Below are 23651 nucleotides of genomic sequence, written 5' to 3'. Positions count from 1 at the left end.
AGTCAGTGCTGGGACACTCAGTCCTGTTATACACACAGTCAGTGCTGGGACACTCAGTCCTGTTATACACACAGTCAGTGCTGGGACACTCAGTCCTGTTATACACACAGTCAGTGCTGGCACACTCAGTCCTGTTATACACACAGTCAGTGCTGGGAAACTCAGTCCTATTATACACAGAGTCAGTGCTGGGACACTCAGTCCTGTCAATGCACACAGTCAGTGCTGGGACACTCAATCCTGTTCCACAGAGTCAGTGCTGGGACACTCAGTCCTCTTATACACACAGTCAGTGCTGGGACACTCAATCCTGTTCCACACAGTCAGTGCTGGGACACTCAGTCCTCTTATACACAGAGTCAGTGCTGGGACACTCAGTTCTGTTTTCCACACAGTCAGTGCTGGGACAATCAGTCCTGTTGTGCACACAGTCAGTGCTGAAACACTCTGACCTGTTACACACACATTCAGTGCTGGGACACCCTGTCCTGTTATACACACAGTCAGTGTTGAAACACTCAGTCCTATTATACATACAATCAGTGCTGGGACACTCAGTCCAGTTAATACACACAGTCAGTGCTGGGACACTCAGTCCTGTTATACACACATTCAGTGCTGGGACACCCTGTCCTGCTATCAAAACAGTCAGTGCTGGGACACCCAGTCCTGTTATACACACAGTCAGTGCTGGGTCACTCAGTCCTGTTAAACACACAGTCAGTGCTGGGACACTCAATCCTGTTATACGCACAGTCAGTGCTGAAACACTCAGTCCTGTTATACACACAGTCAATGCTGGGACACTCAGTCCTGCTATCAACACAATCAGTGCTGGGACACTCAGTCCTGTTATACACAGAGTCAGTGCTGGGACACTCAGTCCTGTCAATACACACAGTCAGTGCTGGGACACTCAGTCCTGTCAATACACACAGTCAGTGCTGGGACACTCAATCCTGTTCCACACAGTCAGTGCTGGGACACTCAATCCTGTTCTACGCACAGTCAGTGCTGGGACACTCAATCCTGTTCCACACAGTCAGTGCTGGGACACTCAATCCTGTTCCACACAGTCAGTGCTGGGACACTCAATCCTGTTCTACGCACAGTCAGTGCTGGGACACTCAATCCTGTTCCACACAGTCAGTGCTGGGACACTCAATCCTGTTCCACACAGTCAGTGCTGGGACACTCAATCCTGTTCCACACACATTCAGTGCTGGGACACCCTGTCCTGCTATCAACACAGTCAGTGCTGGGACACTCAGTTCTGTTTTCCACACAGTCAGTGCTGGGACACTCAGTCCTGTTGTGCACACAGTCAGTGCTGAAACACTCTGACCTGTTACACACACATTCAGTGCTGGGACACCCTGTCCTGTTATACACACAGTCAGTGCTGGGAAAGTCAGTCCTTTTACACACACAGTCAGTGCTGGGACACTCAGTCCTGTTATACATACAGTCAGTGCTGGGACACTCAGTCCTGTTATACACACAGTCAGTGTTGAAACACTCAGTCCTATTATACATACAATCAGTGCTGGGACACTCAGTGCAGTTAATACACACAGTCAGTGCTGGGACACTCAGTCCTGTTATGCACTGTCAGTGCTGGGACACTCAGTCCTGTTATACACACAGTCAGTGCTGGGAGACTCAGTCCTGTTTTCACACAGTCAGTGCTGGGACACTCAATCCTGTTCTCCGCACAGTCAGTGCTGGGATACTCAGTCCTGTTGTACATACAGTCAGTGCAGGGACAGTCAGTCCTTTTACACACAGTCAGTGCTGGGACACCCAGTCCTGTTTTGCACAGAGTCAGTGCTGAAACACTCAGTCCTGTTATACACACAGTCAGTGCTGAAACACTCAGTCCTGTTATACACACAGTCAGTGCTGGGACACTCAGTCCTGTTATACACACAGTCAGTGCTGGGACACTCAGTCCTGTTGTACATACATTCAGTGCTGGGACACCCTGTCCTGCTATGAACACAGTCAGTGCTGGGACACTCAGTCCTGTTATACACACAGTCAGTGCTGGGACACTCAGTCCTGTTATACACACAGTCAGTGCTGGGACACTCAGTCCTGTTATACACACAGTCAGTGCTGGCACACTCAGTCCTGTTATACACACAGTCAGTGCTGGGAAACTCAGTCCTATTATACACAGAGTCAGTGCTGGGACACTCAGTCCTGTCAATGCACACAGTCAGTGCTGGGACACTCAATCCTGTTCCACAGAGTCAGTGCTGGGACACTCAGTCCTCTTATACACACAGTCAGTGCTGGGACACTCAATCCTGTTCCACACAGTCAGTGCTGGGACACTCAGTCCTCTTATACACAGAGTCAGTGCTGGGACACTCAGTTCTGTTTTCCACACAGTCAGTGCTGGGACAATCAGTCCTGTTGTGCACACAGTCAGTGCTGAAACACTCTGACCTGTTACACACACATTCAGTGCTGGGACACCCTGTCCTGTTATACACACAGTCAGTGTTGAAACACTCAGTCCTATTATACATACAATCAGTGCTGGGACACTCAGTCCAGTTAATACACACAGTCAGTGCTGGGACACTCAGTCCTGTTATACACACATTCAGTGCTGGGACACCCTGTCCTGCTATCAAAACAGTCAGTGCTGGGACACCCAGTCCTGTTTTGCACAGAGTCAGTGCTGAAACACTCAGTCCTGTTATACACACAGTCAATGCTGGGACACTCAGTCCTGTTATACACACAGTCAGTGCTGGGTCACTCAGTCCTGTTAAACACACAGTCAGTGCTGGGACACTCAATCCTGTTATACGCACAGTCAGTGCTGGGACACTCAGTCCTGTTATACACACAGTCAGTGCTGGGACACCCTGTCCTGCTATCAACACAATCAGTGCTGGGACACTCAGTCCTGTTATACACAGAGTCAGTGCTGGGACACTCAGTCCTGTCAATACACACAGTCAGTGCTGGGACACTCAGTCCTGTTATACACAGAGTCAGTGCTGGGACACTCAGTCCTGTTATACACAGTCAGTGCTGGGACACTCAGTCCTGTCAATACACACAGTCAGTGCTGGGACACTCAATCCTGTTCCACACAGTCAGTGCTGGGACACTCAATCCTGTTCTACGCACAGTCAGTGCTGGGACACTCAATCCTGTTCCACACAGTCAGTGCTGGGACACTCAATCCTGTTCCACACAGTCAGTGCTGGGACACTCAATCCTGTTCTACGCACAGTCAGTGCTGGGACACTCAATCCTGTTCCACACAGTCAGTGCTGGGACACTCAATCCTGTTCCACACAGTCAGTGCTGGGACACTCAATCCTGTTCCACACACATTCAGTGCTGGGACACCCTGTCCTGCTATCAACACAGTCAGTGCTGGGACACTCAGTTCTGTTTTCCACACAGTCAGTGCTCGGACACTCAGTCCTGTTGTGCACACAGTCAGTGCTGAAACACTCTGACCTGTTACACACACATTCAGTGCTGGGACACCCTGTCCTGTTATACACACAGTCAGTGCTGGGAAAGTCAGTCCTTTTACACACACAGTCAGTGCTGGGACACTCAGTCCTGTTATACATACAGTCAGTGCTGGGACACTCAGTCCTGTTATACACACAGTCAGTGTTGAAACACTCAGTCCTATTATACATACAATCAGTGCTGGGACACTCAGTCCTGTTATGCACTGTCAGTGCTGGGACACTCAGTCCTGTTTTACACACAGTCAGTGCTGGGACACTCAGTCCTGTTATACACACAGTCAGTGCTGGGAGACTCAGTCCTGTTTTCACACAGTCAGTGCTGGGACACTCAATCCTGTTCTCCGCACAGTCAGTGCTGGGATACTCAGTCCTGTTGTACATACAGTCAGTGCAGGGACAGTCAGTCCTTTTACACACAGTCAGTGCTGGGACACCCAGTCCTGTTTTGCACAGAGTCAGTGCTGAAACACTCAGTCCTGTTATACACACAGTCAATGCTGGGACACTCAGTCCTGTTATACACACAGTCAGTGCTGGGACACTCAGTCCTGTTAAACACACAGTCAGTGCTGGGACACTCAATCCTGTTATACGCACAGTCAGTGCTGGGACACTCAGTCCTGTTATACACACAGTCAGTGCTGGGACACCCTGTCCTGCTATCAACACAATCAGTGCTGGGACACTCAGTCCTGTTATACACAGAGTCAGTGCTGGGACACTCAGTCCTGTCAATACACACAGTCAGTGCTGGGACACTCAGTCCTGTTATACACAGAGTCAGTGCTGGGACACTCAGTCCTGTTATACACAGTCAGTGCTGGGACACTCAGTCCTGTCAATACACACAGTCAGTGCTGGGACACTCAATCCTGTTCCACACAGTCAGTGCTGGGACACTCAATCCTGTTCTACGCACAGTCAGTGCTGGGACACTCAATCCTGTTCCACACAGTCAGTGCTGGGACACTCAGTCCTGTTGTACACACATTCAGTGCTGGGACACCCTGTCCTGCTATCAACACAGTCAGTGCTGGGACACTCAGTTCTGTTTTCCACACAGTCAGTGCTGGGACACTCAGTTACGTTTTCCACACAGTCAGTGCTGGGACACTCAGTCCTGTTATACACACAGTCAGTGCTGGGACACTCAGTCCTGTTATACACACAGTCAGTGCTGGGACACTCAGTCCTGTTATACACACAGTCAGTGCTGGGAAACTCAGTCCTATTATACACAGAGTCAGTGCTGGGACACTCAGTCCTGTCAATGCACACAGTCAGTGCTGGGACACTCAATCCTGTTCCACAGAGTCAGTGCTGGGACACTCAGTACTCTTATACACACAGTCAGTGCTGGGACACTCAATCCTGTTCCACACAGTCAGTGCTGGGACACTCAGTCCTCTTATACACACAGTCAGTGCTGGGACACTCAGTCCTATTACACACAGAGTCAGTGCTGGGACACTCAGTTCTGTTTTCCACACAGTCAGTGCTGGGACAATCAGTCCTGTTGTGCACACAGTCAGTGCTGAAACACTCTGACCTGTTACACACACATTCAGTGCTGGGACACCCTGTCCTGTTATACACACAGTCAGTGTTGAAACACTCAGTCCTATTATACATACAATCAGTGCTGGGACACTCAGTCCAGTTAATACACACAGTCAGTGCTGGGACACTCAGTCCTGTTATGCACAGTCAGTGCTGGGACACTCAGTCCTGTTTTACACACAGTCAGTGCTGGGACACTCAATCCTGTTCTCCGCACAGTCAGTGCTGGGATACTCAGTCCTGTTGTACATACAGTCAGTGCAGGGACAGTCAGTCCTTTTACACACACATTCAGTGCTGGGACACTCTGTCCTGTTATACACACATTCAGTGCTGGGACACCCTGTCCTGCTATCAACACAGTCAGTGCTGGGACACCCAGTCCTGTTTTGCACAGAGTCAGTGCTGGGACACTCAATCCTGTTATACGCACAGTCAGTGCTGGGACACTCAGTCCTGTTATACACACAGTCAGTGCTGGGACACCCTGTCCTGCTATCAACACAATCAGTGCTGGGACACTCAGTCCTGTTATACACAGAGTCAGTGCTGGGACACTCAGTCCTGTCAATACACACAGTCAGTGCTGGGACACTCAGTCCTGTTATACACAGAGTCAGTGCTGGGACACTCAGTCCTGTTATACACAGTCAGTGCTGGGACACTCAGTCCTGTCAATACACACAGTCAGTGCTGGGACACTCAATCCTGTTCCACACAGTCAGTGCTGGGACACTCAATCCTGTTCTACGCACAGTCAGTGCTGGGACACTCAATCCTGTTCCACACAGTCAGTGCTGGGACACTCAATCCTGTTCCACACAGTCAGTGCTGGGACACTCAATCCTGTTCTACGCACAGTCAGTGCTGGGACACTCAATCCTGTTATACACACAGTCAGTGCTGGGACACTCAATCCTGTTATACACACATTCAGTGCTGGGACACCCTGTCCTGCTATCAACACAGTCAGTGCTGGGACACTCAGTTCTGTTTTCCACACAGTCAGTGCTGGGACAATCAGTCCTGTTGTGCACACAGTCAGTGCTGAAACACTCTGACCTGTTACACACACATTCAGTGCTGGGACACCCTGTCCTGTTATACACACAGTCAGTGTTGAAACACTCAGTCCTATTATACATACAATCAGTGCTGGGACACTCAGTCCAGTTAATACACACAGTCAGTGCTGGGACACTCAGTCCTGTTATGCACAGTCAGTGCTGGGAGACTCAGTCCTGTTATACACACAGTCAGTGCTGGGACACTCAATCCTGTTCTCCGCACAGTCAGTGCTGGGATACTCAGTCCTGTTGTACATACAGTCAGTGCAGGGACAGTCAGTCCTTTTACACACACATTCAGTGCTGGGACACTCTGTCCTGTTATACACACATTCAGTGCTGGGACACCCTGTCCTGCTATCAACACAGTCAGTGCTGGGACACCCAGTCCTGTTTTGCACAGAGTCAGTGCTGAAACACTCAGTCCTGTTATACACACAGTCAATGCTGGGACACTCAGTCCTGTTATACACACAGTCAGTGCTGGGACACTCAGTCCTGTTAAACACACAGTCAGTGCTGGGACACTCAATCCTGTTATACGCACAGTCAGTGCTGGGACACTCAGTCCTGTTATACACACAGTCAGTGCTGGGACACCCTGTCCTGCTATCAACACAATCAGTGCTGGGACACTCAGTCCTGTTATACACAGAGTCAGTGCTGGGACACTCAGTCCTGTCAATACACACAGTCAGTGCTGGGACACTCAGTCCTGTTATACACAGAGTCAGTGCTGGGACACTCAGTCCTGTTATACACAGTCAGTGCTGGGACACTCAGTCCTGTCAATACACACAGTCAGTGCTGGGACACTCAATCCTGTTCCACACAGTCAGTGCTGGGACACTCAATCCTGTTCCACGCACAGTCAGTGCTGGGACACTCAATCCTGTTCCACACAGTCAGTGCTGGGACACTCAATCCTGTTCTACGCACAGTCAGTGCTGGGACACTCAATCCTGTTATACACACAGTCAGTGCTGGGACACTCAATCCTGTTATACACACATTCAGTGCTGGGACACCCTGTCCTGCTATCAACACAGTCAGTGCTGGGACACTCAGTTCTGTTTTCCACACAGTCAGTGCTGGGACACTCAGTCCTGTTGTGCACACAGTCAGTGCTGAAACACTCTGACCTGTTACACACACATTCAGTGCTGGGACACCCTGTCCTGTTATACACACAGTCAGTGCTGGGACACTCAGTCCTGTTATACATACAGTCAGTGCTGGGACAGTCAGTCCTTTTATACATACAGTCAGTGCTGGGACATTAAGTCCTGTTATACACACAATCGCTGCTGGGACACTAAGTCCTGTTATACACACAGTCAGCGCTGGGACATTCAGTCCTGTTATACACACAGTCAGTGCTGGGACAATCAATCCTGTTATACGCACAGTCAGTGCTGGGACACTCAATCCTGCTATACACACAGTCAGTGCTGGGACACTCAGTCCTGTTGTACACACATTCAGTGCTGGGACACCCTGTCCTGCTATCAACACAGTCAGTGCTGGGACACTCAGTTCTGTTTTCCACACAGTCAGTGCTGGGACACTCAGTCCTGTTGTACATACATTCAGTGCTGGGACACCCTGTCCTGCTATGAACACAGTCAGTGCTGGGACACTCAGTTCTGTTTTCCACACAGTCAGTGCTGGGACACTCAGTTACGTTTTCCACACAGTCAGTGCTGGGACATCAAGTCCTGTTATACACACAGTCAGTGCTGGGACACTCAGTCCTGTTATACACACAGTCAGTGCTGGGACACTCAGTCCTGTTATACACACAGTCAGTGCTGGGAAACTCAGTCCTATTATACACAGAGTCAGTGCTGGGACACTCAGTCCTGTCAATGCACACAGTCAGTGCTGGGACACTCAATCCTGTTCCACAGAGTCAGTGCTGGGACACTCAGTCCTCTTATACACACAGTCAGTGCTGGGACACTCAATCCTGTTCCACACAGTCAGTGCTGGGACACTCAGTCCTCTTATACACACAGTCAGTGCTGGGACACTCAGTTCTGTTTTCCACACAGTCAGTGCTGGGACAATCAGTCCTGTTGTGCACACAGTCAGTGCTGAAACACTCTGACCTGTTACACACACATTCAGTGCTGGGACACCCTGTCCTGTTATACACACAGTCAGTGTTGAAACACTCAGTCCTATTATACATACAATCAGTGCTGGGACACTCAGTCCAGTTAATACACACAGTCAGTGCTGGGACACTCAGTCCTGTTATGCACAGTCAGTGCTGGGACACTCAGTCCTGTTTTGCACACAGTCAGTGCTGGGACACTCAGTCCTGTCATACACACAGTCAGTGTTGGGAGACTCAGTCCTGTTATACACACAGTCAGTGCTGGGACACTCAATCCTGTTCTCCGCACAGTCAGTGCTGGGATACTCAGTCCTGTTGTACATACAGTCAGTGCAGGGACAGTCAGTCCTTTTACACACACATTCAGTGCTGGGACACTCTGTCCTGTTATACACACATTCAGTGCTGGGACACCCTGTCCTGCTATCAACACAGTCAGTGCTGGGACACCCAGTCCTGTTTTGCACAGAGTCAGTGCTGAAACACTCAGTCCTGTTATACACACAGTCAGTGCTGGGACACTCAATCCTGTTATACGCACAGTCAGTGCTGGGACACTCAGTCCTGTTATACACACAGTCAGTGCTGGGACACTCAATCCTGTTCCACAGAGTCAGTGCTGGGACACTCAGTCCTATTATACACAGAGTCAGTGCTGGGACACTCAGTCCTGTTATACACAGTCAGTGCTGGGACACTCAGTCCTGTCAATGCACACAGTCAGTGCTGGGACACTCAATCCTGTTCCACAGAGTCAGTGCTGGGACACTCAGTCCTGTCAATACACACAGTCAGTGCTGGGACACTCAATCCTGTTCCACAGAGTCAGTGCTGGGACACTCAGTCCTCTGATACACACAGTCAGTGCTGGGACACTCAATCCTGTTCCACACAGTCAGTGCAGGGACACTCAATCCTGTTCTACGCACAGTCAGTGCTGGGACACTCAATCCTGCTCCACACAGTCCGTGCTGGGACACTCAATCCTGTTCCACACAGTCAGTGCTGGGACACTCAATCCTGTTCTACGCACAGTCAATGCTGGGACACTCAGTCATGTTATACACACAGTCAGTGCTGGGGCAGTCAGTCCTTTTATACATGCAGTCAGTGCTCAGACATTCAGTCCTGTTGTACACACAATCAATGCTGGGACACTAAGTCCTGTTATGCACACAGTCAGCGCTGGGACATTCAGTCCTGTTATACACACAGTCAGTGCTGGGACACTCAATCCTGTTATACACACATTCAGTGCTGGGACACCCTGTCCTGCTATCAACACAGTCAGTGCTGGGACACTCAGTTCTGTTTTCCACACAGTCAGTGCTGGGACACTCAGACCTGTTGTGCACACAGTCAGTGCTGGGACACTCAGTCCTGTTATACACACAGTCAGTGTTGAAACACTCAGTCCTATTATACATACAATCAGTGCTGGGACACTCAGTCCAGTTAATACACACAGTCAGTGCTGGGACACTCAGTCCTGTTATACACACAGTCAGTGCTGGGACACTCAGTCCTGTTATACACACAGTCAGTGCTGGGACACTCAGTCCTGTTATACACACAGTCAGTGCTGGGACACTCAGTCCTGTTATACACACAGTCAGTGCTGGGACACTCAGTCCTATTATACACACAGTCAGTGCTGGGAAACTCAGTCCTATTATACACAGAGTCAGTGCTGGGACACTCAGTCCTGTCAATGCACACAGTCAGTGCTGGGACACTCAATCCTGTTCCACAGAGTCAGTGCTGGGACACTCAGTCCTGTCAATACACACAGTCAGTGCTGGGACACTCAATCCTGTTCCACAGAGTCAGTGCTGGGTCACTCAGTCCTCTGATACACACAGTCAGTGCTGGGACACTCAATCCTGTTCCACACAGTCAGTGCTGGGACACTCAATCCTGTTCCACACAGTCAGTGCTGGGACACTCAATCCTGTTCTACGCACAGTCAGTGCTGGGACACTCAGTCATGTTATACACACAGTCAGTGCTGGGAAAGTCAGTCCTTTTACACACACAGTCAGTGCTGGGGCAGTCAGTCCTTTTATACATGCAGTCAGTGCTCGGACATTCAGTCCTGTTGTACACACAATCAATGCTGGGACACTAAGTCCTGTTATACACACAGTCAGCGCTGGGACATTCAGTCCTGTTATACACACAGTCAGTGCTGGGACACTCAATCCTGTTATACACACATTCAGTGCTGGGACACCCTGTCCTGCTATCAACACAGTCAGTGCTGGGACACTCAGTTCTGTTTTCCACACAGTCAGTGCTGGGACACTCAGTCCTGTTGTGCACACAGTCAGTGCTGAAACACTCTGACCTGTTACACACACATTCAGTGCTGGGACACCCTGTCCTGTTATACACACAGTCAGTGTTGAAACACTCAGTCCTATTATACATACAATCAGTGCTGGGACACTCAGTCCAGTTAATACACACAGTCAGTGCTGGGACACTCAGTCCTGTTATGCACAGTCAGTGCTGGGACACTCAGTCCTGTTTTACACACAGTCAGTGCTGGGACACTCAGTCCTGTTATACACACAGTCAGTGCTGGGAGACTCAGTCCTGTTCTCCGCACAGTCAGTGCTGGGATACTCAGTCCTGTTGTACATACAGTCAGTGCAGGGACAGTCAGTCCTTTTACACACACATTCAGTGCTGGGACACTCTGTCCTGTTATACACACATTCAGTGCTGTGACACCCTGTCCTGCTATCAACACAGTCAGTGCTGGGACACCCAGTCCTGTTTTGCACAGAGTCAGTGCTGAAACACTCAGTCCTGTTATACACACAGTCAATGCTGGGACACTTAGTCCTGTTATACACACAGTCAGTGCTGGGACACTCAGTCCTGTTAAACACACAGTCAGTGCTGGGACACTCAGTCCTGTTATACACACAGTCAGTGCTGGGACATATTGGATATATTGACCTTGGAGGGGGTACAGTGCAAATTCACCAGAATGACACTGGGGCTTGAAGGGTTCAATTATAAGGACCAGTTGCATGAACTTGGTTTGCATTCCCTTGAGTTTGGAAGGTTGAGGGGTGATCTGATCCAGGTATTTAAAATTATAAAGGGATTCGATAGGGTAGAAATAGAAACTATTTTCTCTAGTCGGTGAATCCAGAACAAGAGGACATAAACTTAAATTTACAGCTCGGGTGTCTTGGATTGAAATCAGGAAACTCTTTCCCACACAAGGGTAGTGGAAATCTGCTCAGCCTGATTGAAGTGGACCGTGTGATATAATAGAATTTTCTGTCCTGTCAGAGTTGGACATTTGTCGATCCATCTTTTAAAATGGTGGAGGAACTCAGTTCTAAGATGGATTCCACTCACTTCATCATGAGTCCTCAAACTGCTTCTCTTATCATCGAGATATCAAGGACTGGACACACTGTGTTTGAAAGAAAGCTGATTAATTTGACACTTGTACAGAATATTAGTAATCCCTTTAACTGGGCTGGAGTTTAACATCAGAAACAAACCCCAACTGTCAGAATGAACATGGTTCAGTCCTGGATGTGATTAACATCAGCAATAACAGCAGAATCCAACCCCTGCAGTCACATGTGAACTCGCTGGTGACTCAGCAGGTGGGATGATTGAGTGAATCCCATCCCACACACAGAGCAGGTGATCGGCCTCCCCCCAGTGTGAATACGTTCATGTCTCAGCAGATCCCAAGTTCTTTTAAAGCTCTTCTCACAGTTAGAACATTTAAAGGGTCTCTTATCAGTGTGAACAAGTTGGTGTTCATTGAGCCCGGATGAACAAGTGAATTCCTTCCCACACACGGAGCAGGTGAATGGCCTCTCCCCAGTGTGAACTCGCTGGTGTGTCAGCAGGGTGGATGACTGAGTGAATCTCTTCCCACATATGAAGCAGGTGAACGGCCTCTCCCCAGTGTGAACTCGCTGGTGTGTCAGCAGGGTGGATGACTGAGCGAATCCCTTCCCGCACAGGGAGCAGGTGAATGGCCTCTCCCCGATGTGAACTTGCTGATGTCTCAGCAGGTGGGATGATCGAGTGAAACTCTTCCCACACACAGAGCAGGTGAACAGCCTCTCCCCACTGTGAACTCGCTGGTGTATCAGTAGACTGGATGACCGAGAGAATCCCTTCCCACACACGGAGCAGGTGAACGGCCTCTCCCCAGTGTGAGTGCGTTGGTGTGTCAGCAGATCACTTTTTCTTTTAAAGCTTTTCTCACAGACAGAGCATTTAAAAAGTCTCTTATCAGTGTGAACAAGGTGATGTTCAATGAGGTGGGAAGATTGAGTGAATCCGCTCCCACACACGGAGCAGGTGAACGGCCTCTCCCCAGTGTGGACTCGCTGGTGTGTCAGCAGGTTGGATGACTGAGTGAATCCCTTCCCGCACTTAGTGCAGGTGAACGGCGTCTCCCCAGTGTGAGTGCGTTGGTGTGTCAGCAGATCACTTTTTCTTTTAAAGCTCTTCTCACAGACAGAACATTTAAAAAGTCTCTTATCAGTGTGAACAAGTTGATGTTCAATGAGGTGGGATGACTGAGTGAATCCCTTCCCACACACGGAGCAGGTGAACGGCCTCTCTCCAGTGTGTCTGCGTCGATGTGTTTCCAGCCGGGATGAGTAACTGAATCCCCTCCCACAGTCCCCACATTTCCACGGTTTCTCCATGGTGCGGGTGTCCTTCTCTCTCTCCACGTTGGAGATCAGTGGAAGTCTCGTCTGCACAGAGAACACGTGTCTCGTTTCTCCCCACTGTGAATGGTATGATGTTTCTTCAGGCTGTGCAACTGGTGAAAGCTCTTCCCACAGTCAGTGCACTGGAACACTCTCAATCGGGTGTGTGTGTCTCGCTGCTATTCCAGTCACAGTGATGTTTGAAATGTTTTCCCACAGATAAAACAGATCAACATTTCTCCTCTATTTTAAGGCCGATAATCTTCAAGTGCTGGTGAATGGTTTCAGATCTTGACGTGATGTTTGGTTTGAGTTTCTTGTCTGCAAATCCGCCCCTTGTAATACCTTGTAAAAGGAGATAACAAAAGTCCTCACTGTGAATACAGGATAGAAATTCAGAACAGGCAATTCCAGTTCCTATGGAACATTCTTCCCGCTCATTCCGCCAGACTGTAAATCCCCGTTCCACACACTCACCCTCCTCCCTCTGCTCAAATCCAAACCCATCGCACCATCTCCAACATTTTTCCTTCTATTTAAGTTTTCTCTCTCTCCTGAAGATCCTGACTCTGACTGGGTTCAGTTCTACACTCAATGGTTCCCCTCCCTCTCCTCCCCTGAAGGTGCTGACTCTGGTTGGGTTCAGTTCTGCACTAACTGGTTCCCCTCCCTCTCCTCCCCTGAAGGTGCTGACTCTGGTTAGGATCAGTTCTGCACTCACTGATTCCCCTCTCCTCTCCTGAATATTCTGACTCTGGCTGTGTGTATATGCTCTGCCCCTCATTTCTACACAATGTCCCTCCCTCTAGCTGCCTGTAAGCCGTCCATCTGTGATATCTCCCAATTTTGGCGAGACTCTCCCTGACCAGTTACCATTTCTCCTTCATTTAAAGACTATCCTTGACCTGTCACAATTTCTCCTTCATTTTCAGACACTCCCTGATCAAACACCATTTCTCCTACATTTATAGACGCTCTCTGACCCTTCAGATTTCTCCTTCATTTACAAACTCTCCCTGACCCATCAGCATTTCCCTTCATTATTAGACGCTCCCTGACCCATCACTGTTTCTCCTTCAGATATCGACACTACCTGACCTGTCAACAATTCTCCTGCACTTACAGACACTCCCGGACCGATCACCGTTCCTCCTTCATTTACAGACACCCCCTGACCAGTCACCATTTTGCCTTCATTTACAGACAATCCCAGAACAAACACCATTTCTCCTTCATTTACAGACACTGCCTGACAAGTCACGATTTCTCCATCATTTACAGACTCTGCCTCATCTGTCACCATTTCTCCCTCCTTTAAGGACACTCCGTCACCCGTCACCATTTCGCCTTCATTTTTAGACACTCCCTGACCTGTCACCATGTCTTCTCCCATTTATAATACTCCCTTACCAGAAACCATTTCAACTTCATTTATAGACACTCCCTGACACGTCACCATTTCTCTTTCATTTATAGATATTCCCTGACCCTTCACCGTTTTTCTTTCATGTATAGACACACCCTTACCATGTTTCCTTCATTTACAGACACTCCCTAACCAAACAATTTTTCCTGGCACTTTACATGATTGTGAGGTTTATTCTGTATCTGTCAGTCTCTGATAATGTGTGTGAGTATGAGATTCATTCTGTTCCTGTCAGTCTCTGGTATTGTATGTGATTGTGGGGTTTATTCTGTATCTGTCTGTCTCTAGTACTGTGTGTCAGTGTGGGATTTATTCTGTGTCCGTCTGTCTCCGATACTGTAGATGTGTTTGGGGTTTATTCTGTATTTGTCTGTCTCTGGTACTGTATATGAGTAGGGGGTATATACTGTATCTGTCTGTCCCTGGTACTCTATATGAGTGGGTGGTATATATTGTATCTGTCTGTCTCTGGCACTGTATATGAATGTGGGGATTATTCAGTATCTGTCTGTCTCTGATACTGGAAATTAGTGTGGTTTTTGTTCTGTATCTCTCTGTCTCTGGTACTGTTTGAATGTGGGATTTATTCTGCATTTGTCAGTCTCTGGTACTGTATATGAGTGTGGGGTTTATTCTGTATCTGTCAGTCTCTGGTACTGTGTGTGTGTGGGATTCATTCTGTGCCTGTCAGTCTGTGGTACTGTACCTGTGTGGGGTTTATTCTGTATTTTTCAGTCTCTGATACTGTACATGAGTTTGGGGTTTATTCAGTATCTGTCTGTCTCTGATACTGGAAATGATTGTGGTTTTTGTTCTGTATCTGTCAGTCTCTGGTGCTGTATTTGAATGTGAGATTCATTCTGTATCTGTCAGTCTCTGGTACTGTGTGTGAATTTGGGATTCATTCTGTATCTGTCAGTCTCGGGTACTGTGTGTGAGTTTGGGATTCATTCTGTATCTGTCTGTCTCTGGTACTGGAAATGAGTGTGGGGTTTATTCTGCATCTGTTTGTCTCTTGTACTGTTTGAATGTGGGGTTTATTCTGTATCTGTCAGTCTCTGCTGCTGTCTGTGAGTGTGGGGTTTATTCAGTATTCTGTCTGACTCTGGTACTGTATATGAATGTGGGGTTTATTCTGTATCTGTCAGTCTCTGGTACTGTGTGTGAATTTGGGATTCATTCTGTATCTGTCTGTCTCTGGTACTGCAAATGAGTGTGGGGCTCATTCTTTATTTGTCTGTGTCTGGTACTGAATATAAATGTGAGGAATATTCTGTATCTGTCAGTCTCTGGTACTGTGTGTGAGTGTGGGATACATTCTGTGCCTGTCAGTCTGTGGTACTGTACGTGTGTGGGGTTTATTCTGTATCTGTCTGTAACAGGTACTGTATGCGAGTGTCAGGTTTATTCTGCTTCTGACTGTCTCTGGTGCTGTATATGAGTGTGTGGTTTATTCTGTACTTCTCAGTCTCTGACACTGTATGTAAGTGTGGGGTTCATACTGTATCTGGTACTGTACATGAGTATGTGGTTTATTCTGTATCTGTCTGTCTCTGGTACTGTGTATGAGTGTGGGATTCATTCTGTATCTGTCTGTCTCTGGTGCTGTATGCAAATGTGGGGTTTCTCCTGTATCTGTCAGTCTCTGATACTGTATATGAGTTTAGGATACATTCTGTATCTGTCAGTCTCAGCTAATTTATCTCAGTCTGGGTTTCATTCTATAATTCAGTCTCTGAGACCATGTGCAAGTCTGGATTCATTCTATATTCTTATTTCAGTTTACATTATTGTATTTGAAACTATATCTTTAATACTTTAAAGTATATGCAGTATTTATCGAGTGTTTAATTTGTAAATATTGATACACTTTTGGATTTTCTTTAATCAAACAACGTGTGTGAGTTTTGGAGTAGTATTACATCTTCATCTCTGAACTCTGTTGTGAATGTTAATGTACCTTTCAATCTGTTCATGGTGAAATTATTTAACTGGTATATAATGTGTAGCTCAGTCGATAATAATGGAATTAATTCTGTATCTCAGTCTGACACTGTGAGATTTTTGGACTGGAATGTAATATATAGCTCAGCCTGCACTAATAGAATTGATAATGTATCAATCAGTCTGTTACTGTATGAGATTTTTGGACTGGTGTGTAACATGTAGCTCAGTCTGTGCTAATGGAATTGATGTATCTTTGAGTCTGGTATGGTCTGACAGTGTTGGACTGCTATATATTTTTTGGCTCAGTCTGCACAAATGGAATTGATACATTATCATTCAATCTGACACTAAGATTTTTGGACTGGCATGTTATGTGTAACTCAGTCTGCAGTAATTTGACTTAGAGATTCATTCTGTATTTGTCTGACTGTTACTTTGTGATTCATTCTGTATCTGTCAGCCTGTTGTACTGTGTGTGAGTGTAGGATTCATTCTCTATATGTCAGTCCCTGGTATTGTATGTGAATGAGATTCATTCTGTTCCTGTCAGTCTCTGGCACGGTGTTTGAATTTGGGATTTGTTCCATATCTGTCAGTGTCAGGTGCTGTATGTGAGTGAGACATTCATTCCATTTCCATCAATCTCTGATACTGTATATGAGTGATAGATACAGTATATATGTCAGTCTGTGCTACTGTATGTGAGTGTGGGATTCGTTCTGTATCTGTCATTCACTTGTACATTGTGTGAGTGAGGGATTCATTTTATATGTCAGTCTCTGGCATTGGATCTGAGTATGAGATTCATTATTTATCTGTATCTAATTTGTATCTCAGTTTACAGCATGGTGCTCAAAACTGTATCTTTAATACCTAAATGTATAAATAATTTTTCCCAGTATTTAAGTGGTAGATAATCATATCCTTTAAAATCTGATGCTGTAGGTCATAATCAGAGAATGAGTGCACTTTTTGGGCTACTACTAAATCTGCATCGATGTGAACACAATTGTGATTTAGTGTATCTTCCAAACTGATATGGTGACATTTTTGAACTTGTTTACAATGTGTAGCTCAGTCTGCATAAATGGAATACTGTATATTTCAGTCTGAATCTGTATCAGTCTTTTGTATTGGTATGTAATATGTAGCTCAGTCTGCACTAATGGAATTGGTACTGTATCTTTCAATCTGACACTGAGATTTGTGGACTGGTCCCTAATTTGTAACTCAGCCTGCACTAATGTCGGTGACTGAGAGATTCATTTTGTATCTCTCAGTCCGTGATACTGTGTGGGATTCATTGTGTATCTTGTGAGTAGTGTGTTTGAGTTTGCGATTCATTCGATATATGCAGTCTCTGATGCTGTGTGAGTGTGGGATTCATACTTTATCTGCCAGTCTCTGCTACATTATGAGATATTTGGGATTCATTATATGTCAACTTTGGTACCATAAAAGAGTGTGAGATTTATTCTGTATCTGTCTATAATTATTCTCTCTGATTACATTATCGTGTTCAATACTGTAGCTTTAATATCTTCATGTTTAAATAGTTTTTTCTCATTTAATTGGTAAATATGGATAAACTTTAGAATTTCATGCTGGAGGTTTTTAATCAGATAATTTGTGTATCTTTGGACTACTGTTAAATCAATATCTCTGTGTACTATTGTGAATGGTAATATATATTTCAAACTGATAATGATTTTTGAATTGGTATATAATGTGTAGTTCAGTCTGTACTATTGTAATCGATACTGTGTTTTTCAGTCTAATATTGTATGAGATTTTTGGACTGGTATATAATGTGTATCTCAGTCTGCACTAATAGAATTGATACTGTATCTTTAACTCTCATACTATGAGTGTATTATAAACTGGTTTCTAATTTCTTTCTCAGGATACACTGTCGCAGCATTTCTCGGTCTGATACTACAGATGAGTTTTGGACATGTCTGCACTTTGTATCTCATGATACACTATTCAAATGGATACTGCATGTATTAAACTCACATGTGCGAGTTGTGGGGTGGTATTCAATTGGAATCTCGGGGTACATTATTGGGGTTCATTCTGTCCCTTTCAATTGAGTACCATGTGTGATTTCTATCTGGTATTTAATGTTGCTCTATTGTGAGATTGACACAGTGCCTTTCAATCTGAGAGTGTGATTTTGGACTGGGCTTTGTGTATCCACCTGTCAGCTGCACTGAGTTAGGGGGAAATGGAACAGTGTCTGCCTCACCTGCTCTGTTTGACAGTTAGATTGAAAATGTGTCTCTGGGTCTTGGGATCAGTGTGGGACTGACGACTTCTGCTGTCTGAGACTGTGGAACTGATCACCTGTCTGTCACTCCGTGCTCTGTGTGTGTGATAATGTACTTACTGTGTGTGAGAAGGAGCTGGCTGCACTGTTCCTTGTGCCTCGGGTGGAGGAAACATCACATTCATTATGGATCCTTCAAGGATTTGCCTGTAGAAAGAAAATTATCTCTTGTTACTCAGGAACAGGTGAGGTAGAAAATACAAAAGTGATCAGTTTAACATCTCTGTTAATGATTATTATGAATATCCACAAATGAAAACCAGTGATACAAACAGTGTCAGTGTCTGACTCTACTGCAGCACTCAGCTTCTGCACACCAGGTGTGATCGACGATTTTAAAACAATTTCGTGACATCCAGACACAACCCAACCCCTGCACTGGTCCGTGAATGGTACTACCCGATGGGGCAGGGACGTTTTTACCGGTCAGGTTTCTCAACTCCTCCAACATGGGACTAACCGTTCACCCGAAACCAAGCAACCGCTGTTTAAAATGTGTCCTTCACACTTCTCACCTGATGCCTGCAATAGATGCTCTTTGAAAAACTCCCCACATCCTGACTGTTCACTGTCCAGTAACAGGGTGAGACTGGAACTGAACCAGGACCATTCACCACTGGTTTGGGGAGAGAAAGCAGCAATGATTTTAAATAGCTGGTTCTTCCCATTCTGTCTCCCTTACCCTGGACACACCCTGTCCACACACAGCCCGAGAATGACCTCTCCCTTCCCCCGCTCACTCCATGTTCCGGGACCAGTTCCTGATCCACTCCGCCTCTTACAAACAGCCCCCGGACTCCCCCTGACCTTCCCCCGGACTCAATGCCGATCTCTGAGCCCATCTGCGGACACGGTCCCGAAGCGATGAGCTGCTGTAACGAGGCTGCTCTTTGCTCCCTTCCCCCGGGGGCCGTGATCTCTCCATTCCCGGCTGTTTTAAACCATCTTCTTCCGCTCACTGAGGGAATGGCGCCCACAGGCCGAGCTGGGGGAGGGCAGCGCGCATGCGCTCTTCTGCTCACCAACATCGAGCGCTGGGGGCGGGGCTGACTCACGCATGCGCAGATATCTGGTTTAATTCCCAATACAAAAATCGATGGAAACTTTCCCCAATTGGAATTTTTCAGAGTCTGAGCAAAGGAAGTGGGTCTGGGGGAAAGGTCAGAGGGAATGGGGTCCACAGGCAGTGCAGGAACAGGCACCAGAATGGGAAACAGATGGGATTCCACCAGTGCCTAACGCTGGAATCCAGACTGACTTTACAATCTCTAACTATTAAACTAGATGTTTCCATCCCTGCTGTTTCTCTCGGTATCTTTTGATGGTAAAGAGTCTTCCAGAGATAAAGTGGGCGGCTGTGTAACGAACCAATGGATTCTGTTCATTCTTGGCTCTCTGACTGATAAAGCAACGCGTGACTCCGAAACTGGAGGGAGGATTTCTCAAACCAATCCTGGAGAAACAGGGGAGGAAAGTGAGAGTCGGTGTATTTGCTGGGACCGAGTAGGATTAATATCTGACAGCAACAGACCCAATTTATTTCAATCGGAGTGAAACTCTTGGTCACTGAGAGTAAGACCGAACGGCCCTGAGCTGCAAGATTGCTGAGGGTACAACACACAAGAGAGGGTTAAATGTGTGACACTGTCCCTGAGAGTGGGATTAATAATGTGTCTGCCTCTGAAATAATATCAGTGAGAGATGAGACTGCATCTTCTGTCACTCTTCTGTGGAATAAAAATTGGAATGGAATATTTCCCTGTTTGTTACTGGGTGAAAACGGGAAATTACTGGTCAGTTTCTCTCTCTCTCTCTCTTGTTCAGTATATGAAGGCGGGATACTGTTCCTGAGCGTGAAACGGACATACTGATAGGAAGCGTAAGGCTGACAATATGCCTGTCTCTCTCTGTCTCTTTCTCTCTAGCGTTGAACTTGAAGATGGAATACAATTAACTGAGCGTGAAACAGACACACTGGTGGGAAGTTTGAGACTGATATTGTGTCTGTCTGTCTTTGTATCTCCGTATGTCTGTCTGTCTTTCTCTGTCTCTAGTGCTGCACATGAAGACGGGATACTGTTACTGACCGTTATATGGACAGACTGATAGAAAGGGAAAGACTGATTCTGTGTCTGTGAACAGACCTCCGGTGCTGTTGGTGAGACGGTCACTGTCGTTTTATTACGCATAAACCGGATTGACGGTGCATTTATCAGTCTCCAGTCCAGTAAGGAAAGGTGGAGAGAAACAGACTGTAATTGTTTAGCTGGACTGCCTGTTAGTGTTGAATTTATTCAGTAACTCGCCGTCTCTGGGTGTTGAGATTGGGATTCATATGACACCTGTTACTATTGTCTGTCAGTCAGTTGAGGAGGAGAGAGAAACACAGAGAGACTGGAGGAGCCCAGAGCGGGTAATTTGTATTTTTAACTGAACCACATATATTTCTGTGTGCGAACAATACAATCCTGTAAAACCAGATATGGATAATCACAGCCACAGCTGTGATTGGCTCCTGCCCCTGAATCTGGGGACCAGACACTGTGAGGAGCGCCGGCCTCAGAGTGTTTAACAGTTACTGAGCTGGGAAACTACAACTAACCCCCGAGAATCTGCAGCACAGGCCGAGCGGGGAGGAAAGCCTGTCCCGGGAATTGTCAATCTGGCGAACAGTTTGTCCTGTGAATGTGAAGATTTGAACATTGTGTCAGAGAGAGTGTGTTAAAGGGGCGGGCGGGTTAGATTAATGTCACTGTGTTTGTGTGGCCGGTCTCATCGCCGGATTTCCAAGTCTATTTTGAGTAAAATAAAAAAAAATCCCTGTCAAAGGAACGTCCTCCTCCCCTGCCGATCTCCCAAGTGGAAATTTAAGGTAAAGTGTGAATTCAATTCAAGATTTCAGCCGAAAAACGGAGATCATGTCGGCGATCGGGTGAGAGAGCGCGATCAGTGCAGCAATGAAACGGGTTAAAATCGAAACTGGTGCTTTTAATTCCGGTGCAAGTTTATCGACAGCAAACATCCCGGTGTTAGAGATGGGAAGGGGCTAGTCTGGGACTCTGGAGTGCCCGATTTGAATTGGAATCGGGGAGTTTAAGAGGAGAGAGAAACACAGAGAGGCTGGAGGGGCCGGGAGCTGACAGCAGGATGTCTCCGCCCCGTCCGCTCTGTGCCTTTAAGTTGCTCTGTGCCGCCGCCTCTCGTTTCATTTCTGACCCAGCTCTGACTGTCAGAGAGGTTTTCGACAGAGTCCCGGACATGACAGACACTGCAGCCGCCGAAACGGCACCTCCTGCCGCCGCCGCTCCACCCAAGGCTCCCAAGAAGAAGAAGGCGGTTCCCAGACCCAAGACCACCGGTCCCCCGTTGGGCGAACAGATCCTCAAGATTGTGGCGGATTGCAAGGATCGCAAGGGGATATCCCTGGCCGCGATAAAGAAGGTTCTGGCTACCAAAGGCCTGGATGTGGAGAAGCTCCGGTCCCAGATCAAATTAAGTATCAAGAGAAATGTGGAAAAAGGCTCCCTGGTGCAGATCAAGGGCACGGGCGCCTCGGGCTCCTTCAGAGTCGCTAAGAAGGAAACCCAGGCAAAAGTGGTAAAGAAGGTGAAGAAACAAGTGACCAAGAAATCTCCCGGAAAGAAACCAGCGGCCAAAAAAACAGCCGTCAAGAAATTAACGGCGAAGAAACCAGCGGTCAAGAAATCGACCACGAAAAAGGCGGCGAAATCACCAATTAAGAAGAAAGCGGCGGCGAAGAAGCCCAAGACCCCCAAGACAGTGAAGGCGAAGGCGAAGAAGGTGGAAAAACCGAGGGCCAAGCCCAAGCCGAAGTCAGCAAAGCCGAAGAAAGCAGCGGGCAAAAAGAAGTAAAAAATCAAGTGCAACTTGTGACCATCTGAACCCAACGGCTCTTCTCAGAGCCACCCACGTCTCTCAGAAAAGAGCTGATCCCGGAATCAGATGATTCCTGTCCCGGGGCCGGGCTCAGATTTCAGATAGAAATCATTTCAAATAAACCCAGGGTCCCGGTGACTCGCTGACATTCGCTATTCCCGCCACACCCCCACTGTCTGAAATAAAATAGAGAGAATGGGATGTCCGGGCCGGGCCTCACTGGAACTGGCGTGTGTTCGGCTCCAGTCCCAGTTCATTTATTCTCACAGATTCAGGGCGAGAGTCCGTGACAGGGTAAAACTGGCGGAGATCCGCCGCTATCACAATTCAAACCCCAACACATGAGATTCTTCAAATCAGCTGGAATAAAGTGTTTGTAAACTGCTGAACCCGTCTGGGAGGGGATGTGTGGGGAGATCGAATCGGGTCTGGGACTGAAATGGAAGGAGGCGGGTTGACTTGTTATAGAAAGGACTGTATTTTGGCAGGAATATTGCTGACTATTGATTGTAACGGGGCTTATTGAAAAGCTCCGGGATTCGATGAAGCCCGAGTCAGTAAGGGTTTGTGCGGAGCGCTGTGTTTCGGTTCTATTATCGATAAACGGTTTGAAATTGGCGGTGGAGAAAGCTGGAGGTGGAGCTGGAAGATCAGAGGCTGCTCTCCGCTCTGTCCGTCACTCTGACTGTCTCCCTGTTTAATATCTCACTCTGTCTCCTCCCCTCCCTGTTTAATATGTCTCTCTGTCTCCTCCCCTCCCTCTCTCACCCTCTGTCTGTTTCAGTCAGGTCAGGGCAGGCTGCATAAAAACGGAACCAGCATCAGTTTGCTGTTCATTCAGCCGCGATTTGAGTGAAGAATAATCATGTCTGGCAGAGGTAAAGGAGGCAAACGACTGGGCAAAGGCGGAGCCAAGCGGCACCGTAAAGTGCTTCGTGATAACATCCAGGGGATCACCAAACCAGCCATCCGCCGCCTGGCTCGCCGTGGCGGTGTCAAGCGGATCTCGGGTCTGATCTACGAGGAAACCCGCGGGGTGCTGAAGGTTTTCCTGGAGAATGTGATCAGGGACGCGGTCACCTACA

The 23651-nt window shown here is 47.4% G+C and overlaps 2 protein-coding genes across 6 annotated transcripts in view; one reads left to right on the top strand and one right to left on the bottom strand.

The window, feature by feature from the left end:
• Nucleotides 1-11202: 11202 nt before the first annotated feature.
• LOC137316799 (zinc finger protein 229-like) overlaps nt 11203-23651 on the bottom strand; it is a 95699-nt gene continuing 83250 nt past the window's right edge. For 2 of the 5 annotated variants that reach the window (XM_067980645.1, XM_067980644.1), the window contains exon 2: nt 11203-13312. In XM_067980645.1, the coding sequence (XP_067836746.1) occupies nt 11867-12961 (1095 nt within the window). In that variant the 5' untranslated portion in view covers nt 12962-13312 and the 3' untranslated portion in view covers nt 11203-11866. The other 3 variants (XM_067980643.1, XM_067980641.1, XM_067980642.1) reach the window with 3 other exon arrangements.
• LOC137316693 (histone H1-like) lies at nt 21152-22542 on the top strand. The gene is made up of 2 exons (XM_067980537.1): nt 21152-21212; nt 21944-22542. The coding sequence occupies exons 1-2, from the start codon at nt 21152-21154 to the stop codon at nt 22540-22542; spliced, it is 660 nt and encodes a 219-aa protein (XP_067836638.1).

This window comes from Heptranchias perlo, unplaced genomic scaffold (genome assembly GCF_035084215.1).
Source record: "Heptranchias perlo isolate sHepPer1 unplaced genomic scaffold, sHepPer1.hap1 HAP1_SCAFFOLD_60, whole genome shotgun sequence".
In the NCBI taxonomy this organism is placed as follows: domain Eukaryota; kingdom Metazoa; phylum Chordata; class Chondrichthyes; order Hexanchiformes; family Hexanchidae; genus Heptranchias; species Heptranchias perlo.
The sequence above is the reverse complement of the archived record's forward strand: the minus strand, read 5'-3'. Positions and strand labels throughout refer to the sequence as shown.